General features: G+C 52.0%; 4 protein-coding genes across 5 annotated transcripts in view; 3 read left to right on the top strand and 1 right to left on the bottom strand.

Annotated features, from left to right (window-relative positions):
- spsb3a (splA/ryanodine receptor domain and SOCS box containing 3a) lies at positions 1 to 5,955 on the top strand. 2 transcript variants are annotated; one of them, XM_079746595.1, is made up of 7 exons: positions 1 to 240; positions 959 to 1,106; positions 1,380 to 1,563; positions 3,058 to 3,245; positions 3,344 to 3,446; positions 3,547 to 3,672; positions 4,015 to 5,955. In XM_079746595.1, the coding sequence occupies exons 2-7, from the start codon at positions 978 to 980 to the stop codon at positions 4,395 to 4,397; spliced, it is 1,113 nt and encodes a 370-aa protein (XP_079602721.1). In that variant the 5' UTR covers positions 1 to 240; positions 959 to 977; the 3' UTR covers positions 4,398 to 5,955. The 2 variants fall into 2 exon arrangements, with proteins under 2 accessions (XP_079602721.1, XP_079602722.1); XM_079746596.1 differs by having other exon boundaries at positions 1 to 284.
- A 431-nt stretch (positions 5,956 to 6,386) lies between these two features.
- mrps34 (mitochondrial ribosomal protein S34) lies at positions 6,387 to 7,998 on the top strand (the record flags this gene model as incomplete). Its single annotated transcript, XM_079746600.1, has 4 exons — positions 6,387 to 6,479; positions 6,798 to 7,152; positions 7,421 to 7,463; positions 7,703 to 7,998. The coding sequence occupies exons 2-4, from the start codon at positions 6,835 to 6,837 to the stop codon at positions 7,996 to 7,998; spliced, it is 657 nt and encodes a 218-aa protein (XP_079602726.1). The 5' UTR covers positions 6,387 to 6,479; positions 6,798 to 6,834.
- Positions 7,999 to 9,648: 1,650 nt separating this feature from the next.
- nme3 (NME/NM23 nucleoside diphosphate kinase 3) lies at positions 9,649 to 12,051 on the top strand. The gene is made up of 5 exons (XM_079746604.1): positions 9,649 to 9,747; positions 10,154 to 10,284; positions 10,440 to 10,541; positions 10,809 to 10,921; positions 11,167 to 12,051. The coding sequence occupies exons 1-5, from the start codon at positions 9,702 to 9,704 to the stop codon at positions 11,282 to 11,284; spliced, it is 510 nt and encodes a 169-aa protein (XP_079602730.1). The 5' UTR covers positions 9,649 to 9,701; the 3' UTR covers positions 11,285 to 12,051.
- A 150-nt stretch (positions 12,052 to 12,201) lies between these two features.
- The window catches only part of mapk8ip3 (mitogen-activated protein kinase 8 interacting protein 3), a 34,878-nt gene continuing 28,644 nt past the window's right edge, over positions 12,202 to 18,435 (bottom strand). Inside the window, exons 24-32 of the mRNA XM_079746618.1 lie at positions 17,793 to 17,873; positions 17,641 to 17,708; positions 17,102 to 17,250; positions 16,226 to 16,397; positions 15,901 to 16,014; positions 15,463 to 15,501; positions 14,835 to 15,002; positions 14,280 to 14,426; positions 12,202 to 13,331 (exon numbers count right to left, since the gene is read on the bottom strand). Coding sequence (XP_079602744.1) covers positions 13,201 to 13,331; positions 14,280 to 14,426; positions 14,835 to 15,002; positions 15,463 to 15,501; positions 15,901 to 16,014; positions 16,226 to 16,397; positions 17,102 to 17,250; positions 17,641 to 17,708; positions 17,793 to 17,873 — 1,069 coding nt within the window. The 3' untranslated portion in view covers positions 12,202 to 13,200. The remainder of the gene's footprint in view (positions 13,332 to 14,279; positions 14,427 to 14,834; positions 15,003 to 15,462; positions 15,502 to 15,900; positions 16,015 to 16,225; positions 16,398 to 17,101; positions 17,251 to 17,640; positions 17,709 to 17,792; positions 17,874 to 18,435) is intronic.

Here is an 18,435-nt window from a genome sequence, read left to right as displayed (position 1 = left end):
CTGGAGCCCAGCTGAAGAGCGTCGGAACAGGCTGGTATGGAAGTACAAGTTCCCTATAGCGAGTGAGTTCCGACCCGAGCAGAGAGGTGTCACTGCTCCTCCCGCTGTCAGCGGATCTGAGGTCCGTTGTTGGCGGTCTGCTGAAGAGTCATGAGAGCCGAGCCGCTCCGGGCCAACGGGCTGGTCGTGTTTACCTGAAGCCGGGGAGCTCGGGTCTGAAGAGAGGGGTTCTGACCGCAGGCATGTCCAGTGGATCTCCTGAGACTCCTTAGCGCTCTAGCACGGTAGTAGCATTAGCTAGCCCAGTAGTGCTAGCTACCATAGCCTTTTCATGCATGCTCTGCCTGGGCTAACGTTAGCTTATGAGTGATATAGTCTTGAGGTATTGTTGCTCAGCAGTGGATAACGGCATGCTAGGAGCTGGTTGGAGGGTTGTAATTTAGAACTTGGATGTGTGCACCCGATATGCTGAAGTCCTGATGCTATCTGACCTTGTTTTTAAAGTAGCTGCTCAGTTAGCCACACGATGAGTAAACACAAGCTGTCTGACACCTGAGAGACAAGCTAACGCAATGCAACGCTATTTATATCATCGGACATGTTTGTGTTCATAGTTATTGTGGTCATCCTTGTCACATGTCATTGGACCAAGGTGATCAAGAAAATGATCAACATGTGTCTTTTAGCTCTATGTAACGAACAAAAATAAATGATCCTAATGAATGTACACCTATTATGTAAAGTCACCTAAATCCATTCATTGATATATTGTGTAACAGGGGCATCTGACTTCATATTCCTGTTACTTTTGCGTCTTGCCACCCACTGTGGTACAGCCAGTTAAAACAGACAAGGACCTACACAGATCTGCCTTTAGCACTGATCGCTCCATACCCTGGTACAGTAGGACTGCATCATGTTGACGGGGACCTTGGGCTAATTGATGTCTTTACTTCAGGTGATCCTCCAGTAAGGCCATGTCCAGACAGCGCAGGAACAGTGGCGCCGCGTGGAGATACGTGTGGAACGGGATCCGGCGGGACGCGGACGCGAGGGCTCTGGTGTTGGCGTCGGAGAACGGAGACTGGGACTACGAGCGCCTGCAGGTAGGAGGCGATCAGTTGTCTACACATGGAACATACTGGGCCCATACTGACACACACAGTGCTCTATATCTTCAGAACCCTGATTCTAAGGGATGGACTTTATCCTGCCCAAACAGATGCTTTTTTCCCTACAGGTTTCACGACTATGGCTTTGTTGATGTCATTCAGACCAACGTAAATTTGTTTGTAGTCCAATGTCTAAACTAGGTATTAAATCAATCATGGAGTTCCCCCTCCCTCACCTCTCTTCTGATTGGTTCTGCTGCCTTCAAGTACAGCGACTCGGACTCGGAGGCGGAGCTCCCGGCGGCGGGGGCCGTGGCCCCGGTGCCCAGTGCCGTGCCCGTCACCGGGGAGTCGTACTGCGGCTGCGACTCCCAGGCGGAGAGCGGCTTCAGCCCCCGTCTTAGGGGCTTCCACCGGGCAAAGGACTGCCGCTGTGGGGAGGAGGACCAAGGTGGGCGCGCGGACAAGCCTCCTTTAGAGAGCCCCCCCTACTAGCCTACTACCTACCCTACCCTAACCCTACTAGCCTACCCTACTACCCTACCCTACCCTAACCCTACTACCTAACCCTCCTACCCTAACCCTACTACCCTACCCTAACCCTCCTACCCTACCCCCCTACCCTAACCTTACTACCCTACCATAACCCTACTACCCTACCCTACTACCATACCCTAACCTTACTACCCTAGCCAACCCTACCCTACCCTAACTCTACTACCCTACCCTAACCTTAATACCTAACCCTACTACCCTTCCCTAAACCTTCTAGTCTACTACCCTACCCTAACCCTACTAGCCTACCCTAACCCTTCCACCTGAGGCAGGAGGCTGTGTGTTACGGCCCGCTACAGGAACAGGAAGTCTCTTCACCGTTGTTCAGTCCTTCAGCTGGCCCTCTCAGCCAAGTCACATGTGTCTCAAGTTGTAACGGAAAATAAGCTTTATGTTGTAATTAAGATGTAGTAAGGATGCATGGTAGTGTATGTTTAATTAAAGTTTCAAGTTCTGGTATGTACAACATAACTACTCTGTGTTCAGACCTCAGTGGTGCTACTGTGTTCAGACCATAGATAGTATATAAAATGGATGTAGCATCTTGGCAGACCTCAGTTATTCCAACTGCATCCAATTCTCTTGGTTAATGCCCGTCGCCATCTTAGTTTGACTCGTCATAGTTTGACTCCGCCTCATTTCCTTTAACCAAAAAAGGGCATTGATACGCCCATCTAGGTGACGTACAGAGAGTGAGAGTCAGCGCCTAGCTGTCACTCAAGAGGCCGCGGCCCTAAATATTCATACATTTTAACCTCCAATAAAATAAAAACTAGCCTCCTAAAAAAAAATTCACCCCCCTCAGTGTTGTCATGGAGATATGAACTAAACATACTGACTAGAATGTTGTTTTGGACCAGGCTGTAAATAGGTTTAATAAGACGGTGAAAACGGCCTGTTTAACATGTGAGCCAACGAAGAATTGCTCCCTTTTGGTACCACCTCGTAGCGGCCACCCGGTGCTACTGCAATGTTTGTCCCTTCCGCGTTGGATGCTGGTAGAACCCGCCGTGGTTGGGGCTTGGTTCAGACCTGGACTGGGTCTCAGTAGCTCTGCTCTCCTCAGACCTGGACTGGGTCTCAGTAGCTCTGTTCTCCTCAGACCTGGACTGGGTCTCAGTAGCTCTGTTCTCCTCAGACCTGGACTGGGTCTCAGTAGCTCTGTTCTCCTCAGACCTGGACTGGGTCTCAGTAGCTCTGTTCTCCTCAGACCTGGACTGGGTCTCAGTAGCTCTGCTCTCCTCAGACCTGGACTGGGTCTCAGTAGCTCTGTTCTCCTCAGACCTGGACTGGGTCTCAGTAGCTCTGCTCTCCTCAGACCTGGACTGGGTCTCAGTAGCTCTGTTCTCCTCAGACCTGGACTGGGTCTCAGTAGCTCTGTTCTCCTCAGACCTGGACTGGGTGTGGGACGGCGGCAGCGGCTCCACGGCCACGCAGCTGAGCTGTGACGACCGGCAGGTGAACTTCCACAGCGAGTACAGCTGCGGCACAGCGGCGGTGCGCGGCTCCAAGGAGCTGGCGGATGGCCAGCACTTCTGGGAGGTGAAGATGACCTCTCCGGTGTACGGCACCGACATGGTGAGCCTCGGCCCGCCGACACACACGCCGCTGTTCCTCCGCCCCAGAGGAGGTCCCCGTGGTTTGAAAAGGGGCGTGTTTCTTGTCTCGCTGTGTAGATGGTCGGCGTCGGCACCGCGGACACCAACCTGGACAAGTACCGCCATTCCTTCTGCAGCCTTCTGGGGAAGGACTGTGACAGCTGGGGCCTCTCCTACACCGGTACGGAGCGCCGAGTCATGGCCCGGGTGCAGCTCTGACTAGCTGGTTCAAAAAGCAGGCGATGGTTTTAATTTGATGCCTCTGTCCCCCGCCCCCGTAGGGTTGCTGCATCACCAGGGGGACAAGATGAGCTTCTCGTCCCGCTTCGGTCAGGGATCCATCATCGGGCTCCACCTGGACACCTGGCACGGCACGCTCACCTTCTTCAAGAACCGCAAGTGTATCGGTGAGTGCAGGGGGTGAAACCGTCCAGGTCTCCTTTCCTTGGATTGTGTGACTTAAGGTCCTAAAGTCACCGAAGGTCTTGAAGTCATAGATGGTCAGTCGTGTTTTAACGAATAACATTATGGCTTTGAGGTCAATAAAAAGGTAGCATTTTTATCTGGACCCTGAGCTTTGGACCTGTCCTCATTTAAGGATCTCAAAAGAATTCTTGAAGCTTTGATGTTGAACACGGGGGTTCCTCTGGAAGTTGTAATACTTAGTTGATCAGTGTGAATAAATCGGTGAAGCCGACCCTAACTCCACGTCGCCTTCCTTCCTCTCCTCCGGCTCCTCCGGCGTGAAGGCGTGGCCGCCACCCAGCTGCACAACAAGCGCTTCTACCCGATGGCGTGCTCCACGGCGGCCAAGAGCAGCATGAAGGTGATCCGCTCCTGCTCCGCCCCCACCTCGCTGCAGTACCTGTGCTGTGCCCGTCTGCGCCGCCTGCTGCCCGGCTGCTCCGACACGCTGGACGTGCTGCCGCTGCCGCCCGGACTCCGCCAGCTGCTGCACAACAAGCTGGGCTGGGTGCTCAGCCTGGACGGGGCCGGGAGGGCCGGGCCCGGCGGGCCCCCGGCGGCGGCGGGGGGCGGGGCCCCGGCCGGGCCGTCCTCGTCGGAGAGCGACTCTGAGGGCTGCGCGTCGGACCGGGAGGCCGGCCGGAGGAAGAGGTGTCGCTGGACATGAGGTCCGCCTTCCTGCTCGTCTTCTGGACCCCGTCGGTGAGGGACCAGACGGGCGGGGCGCCCTTGGCGTGGCCCCCCCCCCCCCCCCCGCGGGGCTCCCACGCAGACAGACGCGCTGAGCCTGAGGTCAGAGACGATGGCGTCACTCGCCGTTTCCTCAGGGAGTCGTGAGGAAAACCAGACGGACGGTTAGTGTTCGACCGACACATTTCTAACCTGTGGTTGTGTTAGTGTTCTGCGTCCATGTGATCACCACATGCTGCTTCAGTAGTGTCTTAAAGGTGGGGGCCTCGGGGGTTAGCCCCTCTTCGGTTGGCCAGCATAGCTTGTTTGAGATCATTCATCACCTATCACCATGACGATTTTTTGTGTGTGTGTGTGTGTGTGTGTGTGTGTTGCTTTGTAGACGGGCTGTTTACGATGGTTCACGACAGATTGTAGCAAAGGATTGTTCTAATTCTTTTTCATGATGCATCTTTGTAACAATAGTTGTTGTCGGTTGCCAAAACAAGGATATCTCCACCTGAGAGAAAGTCCTAAGGTTACCTATTGATCGTATTCTGTGTGGCTGTCCTTCGCCTCTTAACGTTAAATCCTCAATTTAAGATCTCCTTATCAGAACTATAGTTGTGGTTATTGTGGGTCATAGTGTGACAAAGTGTACTATTAAAGCTCTATTTTAACATGAGGAAATGATTATAGAATGTATAATATCAGACATTTCTGACGCTATTGTCTTTTTTGATCCCCTGATGCCAATCCTTGTTTGATACTTGCTTGTTAGTTTTCAACAAGACGTGATTACGATTATGCTTGAAATGTTTCCTTTTATATTTGATTTGATTTTAAGCTAATTATTGCATTCAACTATATGTAAAAATATACATGCACATAATATAGAAAGAAGACTAATAACTGACTGAGTTTGTACTCACTGTAACAGAGATGGACTCTACTTCTGCTGATGGTAATAGAGGATACAAATTACTCAGTTTGATGCAAGCTCTCCCTCCAATGCATTGTCTGTCACTGCTTATCTTTAGGACAATCTCCTATCCAAGTCATAGAATATGCTATGAAGTATATAAGTTTAAAACCCAAATCGCTCCACACATTGGAAGAGGTCTGAAGAAGCTCCGCCCTCATCAACCCGACTGGTTTCAGTGGCTCTGGGCTTCGGGGCAGAAACACGAACAGACTTCTATGCACGTTGGCTTCCTGCAGGCAGAGACACTTGTGACTTCATACAGGAGGTGTTCATCAGGAACCGGAACCCGTTCTTCAGGCAATCATGGAGAAGTTGGGGTATTCCTTGTTGTGGGATGAGACTGGGGTCCGTGTAAATCAAAATGTCTTGCGATAATTCATTCATCAATTCAAACGCTAATATGTCACTGTCTTAAGTTTTGTGAAATTTATTCAAGCTCTTTTTGCTAAATGACATCAAGGGTAAATAAAAGGGATATTCTATAAAATGCAATGTTGACATCTGTTAATCTTTACCTGCTTTCTACTGTATATGTCCAGCATGGCCATTTATAGACACTAACAATAACAGGAAGGAAGGCTGTATCTGCATACGTCTTTAATAAAAATTAAAGTATTTTCCTGTTGAACTGTTTTTTGTGTATTTTAAAGATGTTTAGTGGTTTTACCAGGATTATAGGTTAAACATTTTTAAGCATTTGTTTTTTGATATTTATATTATATTCTTCATACATGGAACTGGTTATGTCATCTCAATATAATAATCTGGCCTATCATTATTTTTATCTTAAAAATAGGCTGAATGGTTATGTACGACAGTCCGAAGTAGGAGTAGAAAAACACAATCAAGAGTCTTACTTTTCAATTATATGTTTTTTAAAGAAACATGACATCTCATGTTTTTGTTTCATTGGCTCTCGAGACATCGCTATAATATCTGAATAGCTTCATTATATGCGGAACAAAAAATCCAGTCGAATCCACCCGGAGCCCTTAGCGAGCCGCCCGCACCACCCGGAGCCCTTAGCGAGTCGCACCACCGTGCGGATCTATCGTAACCTGCTGAGGTCAATCGAAGCCAACAGTAGGATTTAAGGTATTTCAACTGCATTTTATCTCTTTTAAGCCATTAAAATTGTACTGCATGTAACCAGGTGAACTGGTTTGTTAGTGGACATCAGTAAACAGCCGACTGGTTACCCCGACTATGGCAGATGTCACCCATAGACGTTCACGTGTTTAAATTGGCATAACTGCACCATGCGTGTTGCTCTTCATGAGCACAACAACCAATAAGACGAGTATTCCACAAATGCAATGCTTCCGTTTAGCACATGCCAAAATCTATCAGCTATTTCACTGTATTGTTGTGCAACGTGAATAAAGTCATTCAACCAACCGGAACTGCTTGCAGGTCCCAAAACTTTACCTGCCGACACCACCGAGCTACCATGGTGAAGAAGAAGAGGATCCGCCTGATCGCCGAGATGGCCCGCAAGGTCCGGGCGTACCGGGAGCTGAAGGCCCGGCCGCGGGACTCCCAGCGCTATGCCCTGGACTACGAGACCATGAAGCGTCCGTTCACCGGGAAGACGCTGCCGGTGCTGGCCTGGGAGGACGTGAGGAAGGAGAGCCGCCTCTTTTCGCTGCTGGCCGGGATGAGGCTCTTCGGAGTCGGCCGCATCTTCACCCGCAAGTCGTGGGTGGAGGACCACCCGGAGCCCAGCTACTGGCAGATCACGAAGGTCAAGGTGGACTACACCGCGGAGGTACGAGGGGATGTGATGGCGGATTGTAATGCATGCAGGTCATGATGTTTCATGACGTTCACCCTAACTTGGATCATAGATGAAAATACATTTGGATTCCCATTGGGGAAAAAAACCAACGAATTCAAAAACCTTTTGATTCCTGGACTTTTAAAACCCCATTTGGGGCTCCGTTTTCTTAATTTTAATTAGTTTAAATGCTGGTGCTTCACGGTTTTGTTCCAGTATGTGACGTGAGCTGTATTCTATTGCCTTGTCTCTCTCTCAGAACATGGACCATGGAAAGGCCTGGGGAGTCCTCACCTCAAAAGGTAAATGTTTGGGAAACACAAGATGGAGGATAACCTGGTAGGCAAGACAAGAAGAGGAGGATGGTGTTGAGTATAGAGCTGTTGAAGGATCTATGCCCCAAGCTCCACATACATTCTAATAATTAGCAGCTGTTGGGGTATTGAACAATCCACGACAGGCATGCCCTTTAAAACATGTCGCCTGCTGTAAGAGCTGAGGCCCTTCAGGTAGAACCAGTCTAACCCCCCCCCCCCCCCAGGGCGGACGGAGGCGGAGCCCCGCGAGGTGGACAAGGCTGTGTACCACGACTGGCGCCTGGTGCCGCGGCACGAGGAGCAGCGCTTCAGGGACTTCGCGCCGGCCCCCGAGGGCCCGGTGCGCTACGTGGCCTACCCCCCCCTGCTGAGGGCCGTGCTGCTGGCCCAGCGCCGGGGGGCCCCGGGCGGGGGGGCCCCGGAGCCCCTGCTGCCGCTGAGGAGGGACGTCCTGCTCAGCAAGGACTACTTCCGCAAGCAGGAGCAAGAGAGGAGGGGGGAGCAGGGGACCCCGGTCTGAGGGGGGTGACACTGGTCTGAGGGGGGGGACACTGGTCTGGGTGGGGGGGTCCTGGTGGCTCTGGTCCTCTGAGTGCAGGCGGCCCGCCCCCCCGCTGACGTCCTCAGCCCTCCTGCTGTCTCAGTGTGTCTCACTGTGTCTCTCTGTGTCTCTCAGTGTGTGTCTCACTGTGTCTCTCTGTGTGTGTCTCACTGTGTCTCTGTGTGTGTCTCACTGTGTCTCACTGTGTGTCTCACTGTGTCTCTGTGTGTGTCTCACTGTGTGTCTCTCTGTGTGTCTCACTGTGTCTCACTGTGTGTGTCTCTCTGTGTGTGTCTCACTGTGTCTCTCTGTGTGTGTCTCTCTGTGTGTGTCTCACTGTGTCTCACTGTGTGTGTCTCTCTGTGTGTGTCTCACTGTGTCTCTCTGTGTGTGTCTCACTGTGTCTCTCTGTGTGTCTCTCTCTGTGTGTGTCTCTCTGTGTCTCACTGTGTGTGTCTCTCTGTGTCTCACTGTGTCTCTGTGTGTGTCTCACTGTGTGTCTCTCTGTGTGTCTAATTGTGTCTCACTGTGTGTGTCTCTCTGTGTGTGTCTCACTGTGTCTCTCTGTGTGTGTCTCTCTGTGTGTGTCTCATTGTGTCTCACTGTGTGCCGCTGTAAATATTAAAGGTGCTTCCAGTGTTATGATCTGTAAGTCTTCGGTCTCCAGTTCTTTGGTCACAGGTTTGTTTATACGTGGCAGAAGGTCCTTTTCATGGAATACGCCAAGAAATATATTTTCCTAATTCGATTCAGTTTAAAAATGTAAATTAGTTAGTTTAGTTTTATTTATTTGTCACATACACAATTGTACAGGGCAATGCCTAGTGAAATTCTTATGTACCAGTCCGGCTGTAAGTCAACTTTATAAAGTGCAAGATTATAATAATGATTGGGTGGTGGGCTAAGTGACATTGTCAGTCTGGTTTAACAGTCTGATGGCCTGGGGAAGAAACTCCTCCTCATCCTCTCTGTGTTGGCCCTCCTCAGACAGCAGCGTCTCCCTGAAGGAAGCCGCGTAAACAGTGTTGGGGTGGCTGACATCGCTAGTGATCCTTTTGGCTCTTTTTCTGCATCGTTTGATGTGAATGTCCTGCAGGTTGGGGAGGCTGATGGTTCTCTCAGCTGAGCGGACCACCCTCCTTATTATATTATATTAGTAGCTCACCTACAGGGCAAGTTCACCTAAAGTAACCCCTCCCTGCCTGTCTGAACACCGCCCTACATTAGTCTGGTGAAAGTGGCCACGCATAAGACGAAGCATCATTCAGGTAATATCTGCCCTCCAAACTAGTGGATGTGAATATTAAAGTGGTCGTACCAGTAACAGACAAACCAGTGTGTTACTGGTCCAGGAGGAAGAGGCGGAGCTGTGCTAGAGGAAGGGGGAGGGGCATGTTGTTCAGATGCGGTTGGTCATGACTACCGGGCCCTGCGGTAGACCAATCACAGGTACAGGCTCTAGGTTTAGAACTCTTGCACAAACAAAGGACTGCTAAACTGTGTGATTTATTCTAGTTGAGAGTTCTCCCTTTATTTTTATTTAATTAAAAAATGAATGAATCTCCATCGTAGTGACCTCCCAGCCTTTGGGGGCGGTGTTGTGCCCGGCGGCGTCCCGGTGACTTAATACCTGAAGGAGCTGAGCTTCTGCAGCCGAGGAGCCGGTACCGTCCTGTAGCACCATGATCTGCCTCCTACTGACGGTGTTCGCGAACGTTCTCCAGACAGGTTGGCGTTTTATTATTTTATTATTATTATTAAAGCAGTCCGTGATGTATATCTCCCTAGTCTGAACCGGGAGATGCAGGCCGGTGCTGAGGAACACGTGAGGACGTGGATGATACTGCTGTAATAGATTAAGTGCTGAGTAAAAGAAGAGTGAATACATAAAAAGAAAACCGTTCTGGTACAAACCCCACGCATCACTGAACAGATGAAACGGTTCTGACCATTACCGTGTGTTGATGAACCACACCACGTCTGATCTGCGGTAGCGCCGTGGCCCGTGGCAGTCATCAGACGTCCATCGCCTGCATGGGGGGGTCAGCCTGGAACAGATCCTGTTCACTGGGTCATTAGAGACTGTAGACGTTGACCCCCGTCCCCCAGTGACTGATCCCCCTCCCCCCACCAGGTTGGACGGGGGTGAACGAGAGGACCTTCGTGGCGGTGAAGCCGGACGGCGTCCAGCGGCGGCTGGTGGGGGACATCGTCAGACGCTTCGAGAAGAAGGGCTTCAAACTGGTCGGGATGAAACTGGTCCAGGTAACTAGAGAGACTAGTCCAGAGAGAGAGAGAGAGAGATACTAGTCAAGAGAGAGACCACTGGGACCACTGCCCCATGCTCATACCCTCCAGTAACTCAATACCCTCGTGTGTGTGTGTGTGTGTGTGTGTGTGTGTGTGTGCGCGCGCACCAGGCCTCTGAGGACCTTCTGAAGGCGCATTACCGGGACCTGCGGACCAAGCCGTTCTTCGACGGTCTGGTTCGCTACATGGGCTCCGGACCCGTGGTTGCTATGGTAACATCGTTCTAGTGTAACGCACTATAACCTACAGGTCACATGACAGCCGGTCACATGACGGCAGTCATTAGGGATGTAAACCCAAACACACAAAACCTGCGTTTTAGGGGTTGAACTAATTATTGTCTTTGATCCATTGTTGTCATAATGGGTTAAACATTATGTATTTAAAATTAGAAGAATGTATTTATGTATTTAAAATGAGGACAGGGTGGAGAATTCTTACTACGGTAACCGTGGTAACGCGGCCGTGTGTCCGTCCAGGTGTGGCAGGGGCTGGACGTGGTGAAGACTTCCCGCCGGATGCTCGGCGAGACGAACCCGGCCGACTCTCTGCCCGGGACGATCCGGGGGGACTACTGCGTGGAGGTGGGCAGGTACGGTGACCTCACTTCCTGTCCATGACTTCCTGTGCGACCGTAGACTCTGAGCAGGACCCCTGGTGTGGGGGGGGGGCTCTGTCTGCTGGATGGTTCTCTCCCAGTCCTTCTAATCCATTCTTCTAACTTCAGTCACTTCTTAACCCAGGAGTAAATAATAACTTTGTGCCCTCCACTATGACATGACCTTAAGTCTGTGTGTGTGTGTGTGTGTGTGTGTGTGTGTGTGTGTGCACGTGCAGGAACGTGATCCATGGCAGCGACTCTGTGGAGAGTGCCCAGCGGGAGATCTCTCTATGGTTCCGGAACGAGGAGATCCAGTGCTGGGAGGATCCCGCCAGCCCCTGGATCTACGCCTAGACCGCTGGATCTACACTACTGGATCTACGTCTAGACTACTGGATCTACGCCCAGACCAGTCCTCTCTCTGCAGGACTAGATCCTAGTCATGTAGAGGAACTGCACCTTTAGCAAAGACCAATCACAGATGCGTTAGTTTAGTCTTTCATTCCGTAGCCTTACTCTGTAGCCTAGCGCTTGCAGGATTAGTTCATGATTTCCATATTGCCTAAAGCGCGCAGCCAGAATATTTGTATAATCGCTAGGAGGCCCTAGCGATGATGGCAGCTTGAGGCGGTGTGTTGTGTCTGGGATGAGAGGACGTCTGCAGCCTGCATGTTGGACATGAGGACATGCAAGGCTTCTGCTTTGCACTTTGGGAGGAACCGTTGTAAAGCTTTGATTGTGTTTTAATAATGCAAACCTGGAGCCAAAAATAGCTTCTAGCAAAACTTAAGAATGACAAAATCAGCATTTTAAATGCCCTTTTTTTTCCCATAAAAGAAACTAGTTTGAAATATCCTGTTGGCTTTGTTGTTGGTGGTAGCAATGTCAGGTTGTACACTTATTTTTGTATTGTTCCTTAGTTTGGACCAGAGTGCTCTCTGAGGCATTTGAGGTGCTGTGTGTGTGTGTGTGCGTGTGTGCGTGTGTGTGCGTGTGTGTGTGCATGTGGCTGTATGAACTCCGTCCATAAGTGTATCTCACACACTTAGCTTTACAGGAGAGTTCCACGTCCACAGGAACGCTGGCTATGCAATCCAAGGAGAATCCAACGGCCGGACGCAATAAAAACATTCCCAAGATATCTTTGAGCCAATGTCGTTGTTGTATTATATCTTATTTAAGTTAAGTGTTCAGTTAACGTGCCACACACAAACTGACAAACCGCAAAATAGGTTTTTCAGCGCACAAATGTTTAATATTTAATCCACAGAGATAGCGATAAACATACACGATTCCATACTGAACGAGGGGGCGGGGCTTTGGCGGGGAGATTTACAGTGAACCCCGGAGTGGGCGTCGCCCAGACAACATGCCGACACACCCCTCCTGGACCGAGTGAGGCGAGGTAATGAGCTCCGCCCCGGAAACCCTCAGACGGCTCCTCCTCCACGCTTTGGTTTAGCTACTACACTAGCCTGGTCCATCCTGCTGGTTGCTACGGCAACAGGCCAGCCTTATGGAGGTGTGCTGTAACCACGGAGGTGTGACCATAACCTGGTCTGACCGGTGAGGTCAGCAGCACGTTAGGCTTCATGAGGACAGAGAGAGCAGATTAATTAACCAAACTAGCGTTTCATATTCGACTATAAGGGGCAGATTAAGGTTTTGTTTCACAAAATTGAAACTTGACTAAAGATTTTGAGGAATGGCCGTTGTGTTGTGTTTGGTTACTCGTTCTCTGGGCCTCGTCGCTCTGATCTTAATCAGCTGATCCATTCTCATGGCTGCCTTCATTACCGAACCGCTTGAAACTCGTCACAGCTCCCCACCAATCAGTGAGCTTCCTCTACATCAACAGCCAATCAGGCGTGGCCTGGGGTGGGCCTGATAACCATCGGGGGGGGGGGGGGGGGGGATGCAGGACAGGTCAGAGGTCATACAGGAGTTACAGCGAGCTGCCAGGAGTTTATACAGAGGAGTTATGATGCTGGGGGCCAGGGCCGTCGCCGTGGTTACATAAAGGAGGGGGGGGAGGGTTACTTACAAGGCAAGAAGTCTAGTTACAAGGTGGGAGTAACGGGGGAGTAGATACAGTCGATACGGAGGACCCCCCCACAGTCTCCTGGGCGTCATGGTAACGGGTTTAATAATCTTTAGATGATGGGTAGCAGGGCGGTGGTGGAGGAGGAGGTGCTGGGTGGAGGAGGAGGAGCTGGGTGGAGGAGGAGGTGCTGGGTGGAGGAGGAGGTGCTGGGTGGAGGAGGTGCAGGTCACTCGGGGACGTAGGACACCTGCCACACGATGATGTGGCTCCGCTCCGCCTTGCACAGCGCCGGCTTCATCTGCTGCGCCGCGCCCGCCTCCCCGCCGCCCTCCTCCGTCTCATCGTCCTCCCCGTCGCCTGGACCACAGAACCACAGGAGAACCACACGTTAGAACCACACGTTAGAACCACACGGTAGAACCACACATTAGAACCACACGTTAGAACCACACGTTAGAACCACACGGTAGAACCACACGTTAGAACCACACGTTAGAACCACACGGTAGAACCACACGTTAGAACCACACGTTAGAGCCACACGTTAGAACCACACATTAGAAGTTCTAATGTGTGGTTCTAACGTGTGGTTCTAAATTAGAACCACAAGTTAGAACCACATGGTAGAACCACACGGTAGAACCACACGTTAGAAACACACGTTAGAACCACACGTTAGAACCACACGGTAGAACCACATGTTAGAACCAGACGGTAGAACCAGACGGTAGAACCACATGTTAGAACCAGACAGTAGAACCACACGTTAGAACCACATGTTAGAACCACACTTTAGAGCCACACGTTAGAACCACACGTTAGAGCCACACATTAGAGCCACACGTTAGTGCCACACGTTACACAGAGAACCATTTGCACAAGTGCATTTGTTACAATAAGTACATTTGTCATAAGAAGTGAAACAATATATCGCTGTCGGTACAGTGAAGACGCTCATAGAACCAAGTGCAAGTATTACAATCGCTAGGCTAACCCATTCCCCGTGTAAAGCAATGATAGCAGCTACTGTAGATGCTACACAATTAAGTACCTTGAATAAGTGCAATGTACAAGTGCCAGGACGTACAACATTCAATGGTGGCTGTGCATTGGTTTCTAACCACAGGGTAGAACCACAGGTTCTTTAACCCCAGCTCACCTTCACCAGGTGGCCCAGTGCAGACCTCATGTGTTCACCGATCAGGTGTTCAGTGTTTTAGGTGCTGGGATGGCTTGTGTGAGTGTGTGGGTATTAGTGTGTGCGTGTTTGTGCATGAGTGCGCGTGCACGCGTGTGCGTCCTCACCGATGCGGAAGTCGATGTAGCCCTCCCCCCCGCTGAGCACCAGGACGTTCTGCACGCTCTGGGCCTCCGTCTCCGGGGGGGCCGAGGACCCCTGGCCCTCCGACGGGCTGTCCAGCACGCTGCCGTTCAGGGTGGCCAGCACGTTGCCTGAGGGAAAAGACACCGGGGCAGGAGTCAGGGAGGGGGGAACTTCAGCTCTGCATTTACATCACGGCGTTTATCAGTGACTTACAATTGGTACATAAGTCAGAAGAAAGAGAAACAACATATACCTCTGTGGTTACAGTAAGGATGTTCATAGAACCACTAACCATCACTAGGTTAACCCATTCCCTGTATACAACATAAGATAGCTAGGATAAGATGCTACATAACTAAGTACTATTTTTAGGTGTAGGGCCGTACAACAAACAATAAGTGCGGAGGAGGGGTGTGTCTCTCTGAGACAGTGTCTCGGGGCGTTAGGGGGCTTGTCCTCTGGGCATTAAGGGGGCGTGTCCTCGGGGCATTAGGGGGCGTGTCCTCGGGGCGTTAGGGGGCGTGTCCTCCACTCACCTGGCACCGACACAAAGAACTTGACGGCGTCGCGGTGGCCGTGGAAGCAGAGCTGTGCCTGCGCCATGGAGCAGTACGGGATGAAGCTGCCTCCACTGCTCTTCTCCGAGCTGTCGTCGCCGTACACGTGGATCACGCCCCCGGACGACGTCGGCGACACCTTATTGGCTGAGGGGTGGTCACATGGTGGGGGTCAGAGAGCACGGCAGCGTCTTATTGGACAGACCGTTGATTGGCCGATCACACACCAAGACACAGGAAGCAAGCCGCTCTCGGATGCAACATTAAAAGGCGAATCAGCAACGAGATGCATGAGATGATTGTAAAATAAAATATGCCATTATGAAAACAAAACAAAGACGATAAAGCCCAAACCACGTTGTGAATCGTGCCGAGGCTCTGGTCTCAGCATGCAGAGCACAACACACCCCTGCCCTGACCGACTGGACACATGATGGGTACGGAGCATATCTATTCAATACCCATTCCTCATCAAAACACACAGGAGCACACACACCACAAACACACCACAACCATGCTACTGCAGGCCGGAGCACCTGCCTCTGACCAGCAGGGGGCAGCAGCATCCAGTGTAGCCGTTAGCGTTAGCATTAGCGCTCTCACTTACCCCTCAGACCCAGCAGCTGTCCCCGGTGGAGGACTACAGCTAGAGGAGGAGGAGGGAGGAGGAGGAGGAGGAGGGAGGAGGAGGAGGAGGTGGAGGAAGAGGAGGAAGAGGAGGAAGAGGAGGAGGAGGAGGTGGAGGAAGAGGAGGAGAAGGAGGAGGAGGAGGAGGAGGAGGAGGTAGTGGTGGTGGAGGAGGAGGAAGAGGGGAGGAGGAGGTGGAGGAGGAGGAGGAAAAAGAGGAGGAGGAGGAGGAGGAGGAGGAGGAGGAGAGAGACAGAGCAGAGGAGAATAAGAACAGTCACTAGGAGGATGATCAGGATATCAAGGTGGTAAATCGAGGGGGGGGGGGGGTGGTAAGGATGACAAGGCTGGGGGGGGTAACAGGGGCAGTGGGGGGGTCTAATGAAGGAACCGTGGTTGGTTGAAGGCTCAGACTTACTCTCAGTGAGCGGGATGGAGATGACCACGCCATTCCCCGTCCCCACCCACAGCCGGTTCCCTCCAATCAGGAGCGCTGTGATGCGCACGAAGGAGAAGCCCAGCTTGCCGGTGCCTGAGGAGGAGAAGGAGGAGGAGGAGGAGGAGGAGGAGGAGGAGGGCAGTGAGACACGGCTAGGCTAACGCTACCCTAGCATCACAACGTCCTGCTGTCATAGTGTGAGATACGGCTAGGCTAACGCAAACCTAGCATCACAACCTCATGTCCCCATGTTCAACAGGAAGGACAAACTAAACGGGGGTCCCCACGGGGGGGGGGGTCTCACCCAGCATCTTGCTGACGTAGGGCTCTATGTCCACGTCCTGGAGGTGCTGGTGTGTGAGCGCGTGGTACAGCCGCAGCGTGGAGTCCAGCCGGATGGAGACCCAGACCCCGTCCCCGATCCAGGCCAGCTGCCGCACCTGGCTCTCCCGGCGGGGGTGGGCGTCGAACGACTTCTGCAGGGGGGGGGGGGAACCTTTAAGGCGTCTCATCCAAGCTACACGGAATGCAGCGTAAAACCCTTTTTTGGTTTTAATCATAACTGAATTATTCAATAATTATAAGTAAGCATTTTTTCTATTTTCACCCCCAGACACCCAACTTATTGGGCCTTTGAGACCCAAAGTGTACATGGATAACGATGCTGAGATGATGAAACATCACTGAGCCTGTTTTCCCCGACGGACACGCCCCACACTGAGGTCATGTTTACAGCGCGGTTCACAAGGAAACCAACAACAGGCTCTTTGTCTCCGGGGGGAGAGTGAGAACATACGGAGTCACGAGCGCTGTCCGTAAATAACCTACTGCTGCTCTGACAACAGGCTCAGTGTGAGCCTCCTCAGGGTCTGAGAGAGGAGCCGCACCAGGAGCCTGCTCCTGTCTCAGACTGAGGCCCCTAGAGGCCAGGAGGCCGAGGTCAGACAGACAGACAGACAGACAGACAGACAGACAGACAGACAGACAGACAGCGGTCCACCAGGACCCAGACAGACAGACACACAGACAGACAGGCAGACACACAGACAGACAGACAGACAGACAGACAGACAGACAGCGGTCCACCCTGGACCAAGACAGAATCCGTTCTCTGGCCCCAGACAGCAGACAGACAGGCAGACAGACAGACACACAGACAGACAGACAGACAGGCCCTCACCTCTATCTGCATGCTCTTGGGCTGGATGACGTGGATCTTGTTCTTGTAGCCGCACCACACCTTGTCGTGGACCACGGCCATACAGCGGATGGAATGGTGCGGCCGGCCCAGGTCCATCAGGTGGTAGTTGGAGAGGTCCCACTGCCCGTCTGGGGGGGAGACACAGGGGTGAGGAACAGGGAGGGGGCTAGGGTCCCACTGCCCGTCTGGGGGGGGGACACAGGGGTGAGGAACAGGGAGGGGGCTAGGGTCCCACTGCCCGTCTTGGGGGGGGACACAGGGGTGAGGAACAGGGAGGGGGCTAGGGTCCCACTGCCCGTCTTGGGGGGCCGGTCAGAGATCAGTTTAGATCACTACCTACTCACGTTTAAAGAGCCAGTACACCTACAGGGAATACTGTCCACACAACGCCCGGATGGTTTTAAGGAGAATAACCGAGGATTTGACTCTTCGGTTGCCCTCCTGACCGCAGAGAGGAGCCGACGTGTATTCATCAGTACAACAACAATAAGCGAGTTTGTGTTGAGAGCAGCGTGTACCCTCAGCGCGGTGGAAGATGGCGAGGGTCCCGTCGGCGAGGGCCACCAGGACACGCCCCTTCACGTGCCTGAAAGAGACACGACGTGTTAACGAACCTGTAACGCACAAACACACAGACACACGCGCACACAGACACACACAGTGTACTTACACCAAGCTCAGCACTGAGTCCTTGAGTTTGATGGAGTGGAGACACTTCTTCCAGTTACCAACCGCGGAGTGGACATAGAGCCTGCAGAGGTCAGGGGTCAAAGGTTAGAGGTCACAGGTCAGATATTAGAGGTCAGAGGTTACAGAGTGGACATAGAGCCAGCAGAGGGGTCAGGGGTTAGAGGTCAGAGGTCAGAGGTGGACGTGGGGGTCACTAACTGTATTCCTGTTTGGGCTGAGGCTCATGGATAGACTCTGAGACAGCGTTCAACACTGACATCATGTTAAGTCAGAGAACTGGTTTCATAAATATGGTTTCATTGTTTCAGCAGTTCCCCGATCACTGGATCTCCAAGGGGCCACTGGGCCACACACCAGTTGAACTGGTCTGCCTACTGGTCTACCAGCGGTCTGGTCTACCTACTGGTCTGCCTACTGGTCTACCAGCGGTCTGGTCTACCTACTGGTCTGCCTACTGGTCTACCAGCAGTCTGGTCTACCTGCTGGTCTGCCTACTGGTCTACCAGCAGTCTGGTCTACCTACTGGTCTGCCTACTGGTCTGCCTACTGGTCTACCAGCGGTCTGGTCTACCTACTGTTCTGCCTACTGGTCTACCAGCAGTCTGGTCTACCTACTGGTCTGC

Source organism: Pollachius pollachius, assembly GCF_949987615.1.
Source record: "Pollachius pollachius genome assembly, chromosome: 11".
Taxonomy (NCBI): domain Eukaryota; kingdom Metazoa; phylum Chordata; class Actinopteri; order Gadiformes; family Gadidae; genus Pollachius; species Pollachius pollachius.
The sequence above is the reverse complement of the archived record's forward strand: the minus strand, read 5'-3'. Positions and strand labels throughout refer to the sequence as shown.

What these genes read in the sequence shown, in the direction of transcription:
- spsb3a (XM_079746595.1), top strand. Translation starts at nt 978, where the DNA reads ATGTCCAGACAGCGCAGGAACAGTGGCGCCGCGTGGAGATACGTGTGG. An exon ending in GGGACTACGAGCGCCTGCAG is followed by an intron (nt 1,107 to 1,379) that starts GTAGGAGGCGAT and finishes GCTGCCTTCAAG; the next exon opens with TACAGCGACTCGGACTCGGA. An exon ending in CTGGGGCCTCTCCTACACCG is followed by an intron (nt 3,447 to 3,546) that starts GTACGGAGCGCC and finishes CCGCCCCCGTAG; the next exon opens with GGTTGCTGCATCACCAGGGG.
- nme3 (XM_079746604.1), top strand. Translation starts at nt 9,702, where the DNA reads ATGATCTGCCTCCTACTGACGGTGTTCGCGAACGTTCTCCAGACAG. An exon ending in CCGGACCCGTGGTTGCTATG is followed by an intron (nt 10,542 to 10,808) that starts GTAACATCGTTC and finishes GTGTCCGTCCAG; the next exon opens with GTGTGGCAGGGGCTGGACGT. An exon ending in TACTGCGTGGAGGTGGGCAG is followed by an intron (nt 10,922 to 11,166) that starts GTACGGTGACCT and finishes GTGCACGTGCAG; the next exon opens with GAACGTGATCCATGGCAGCG.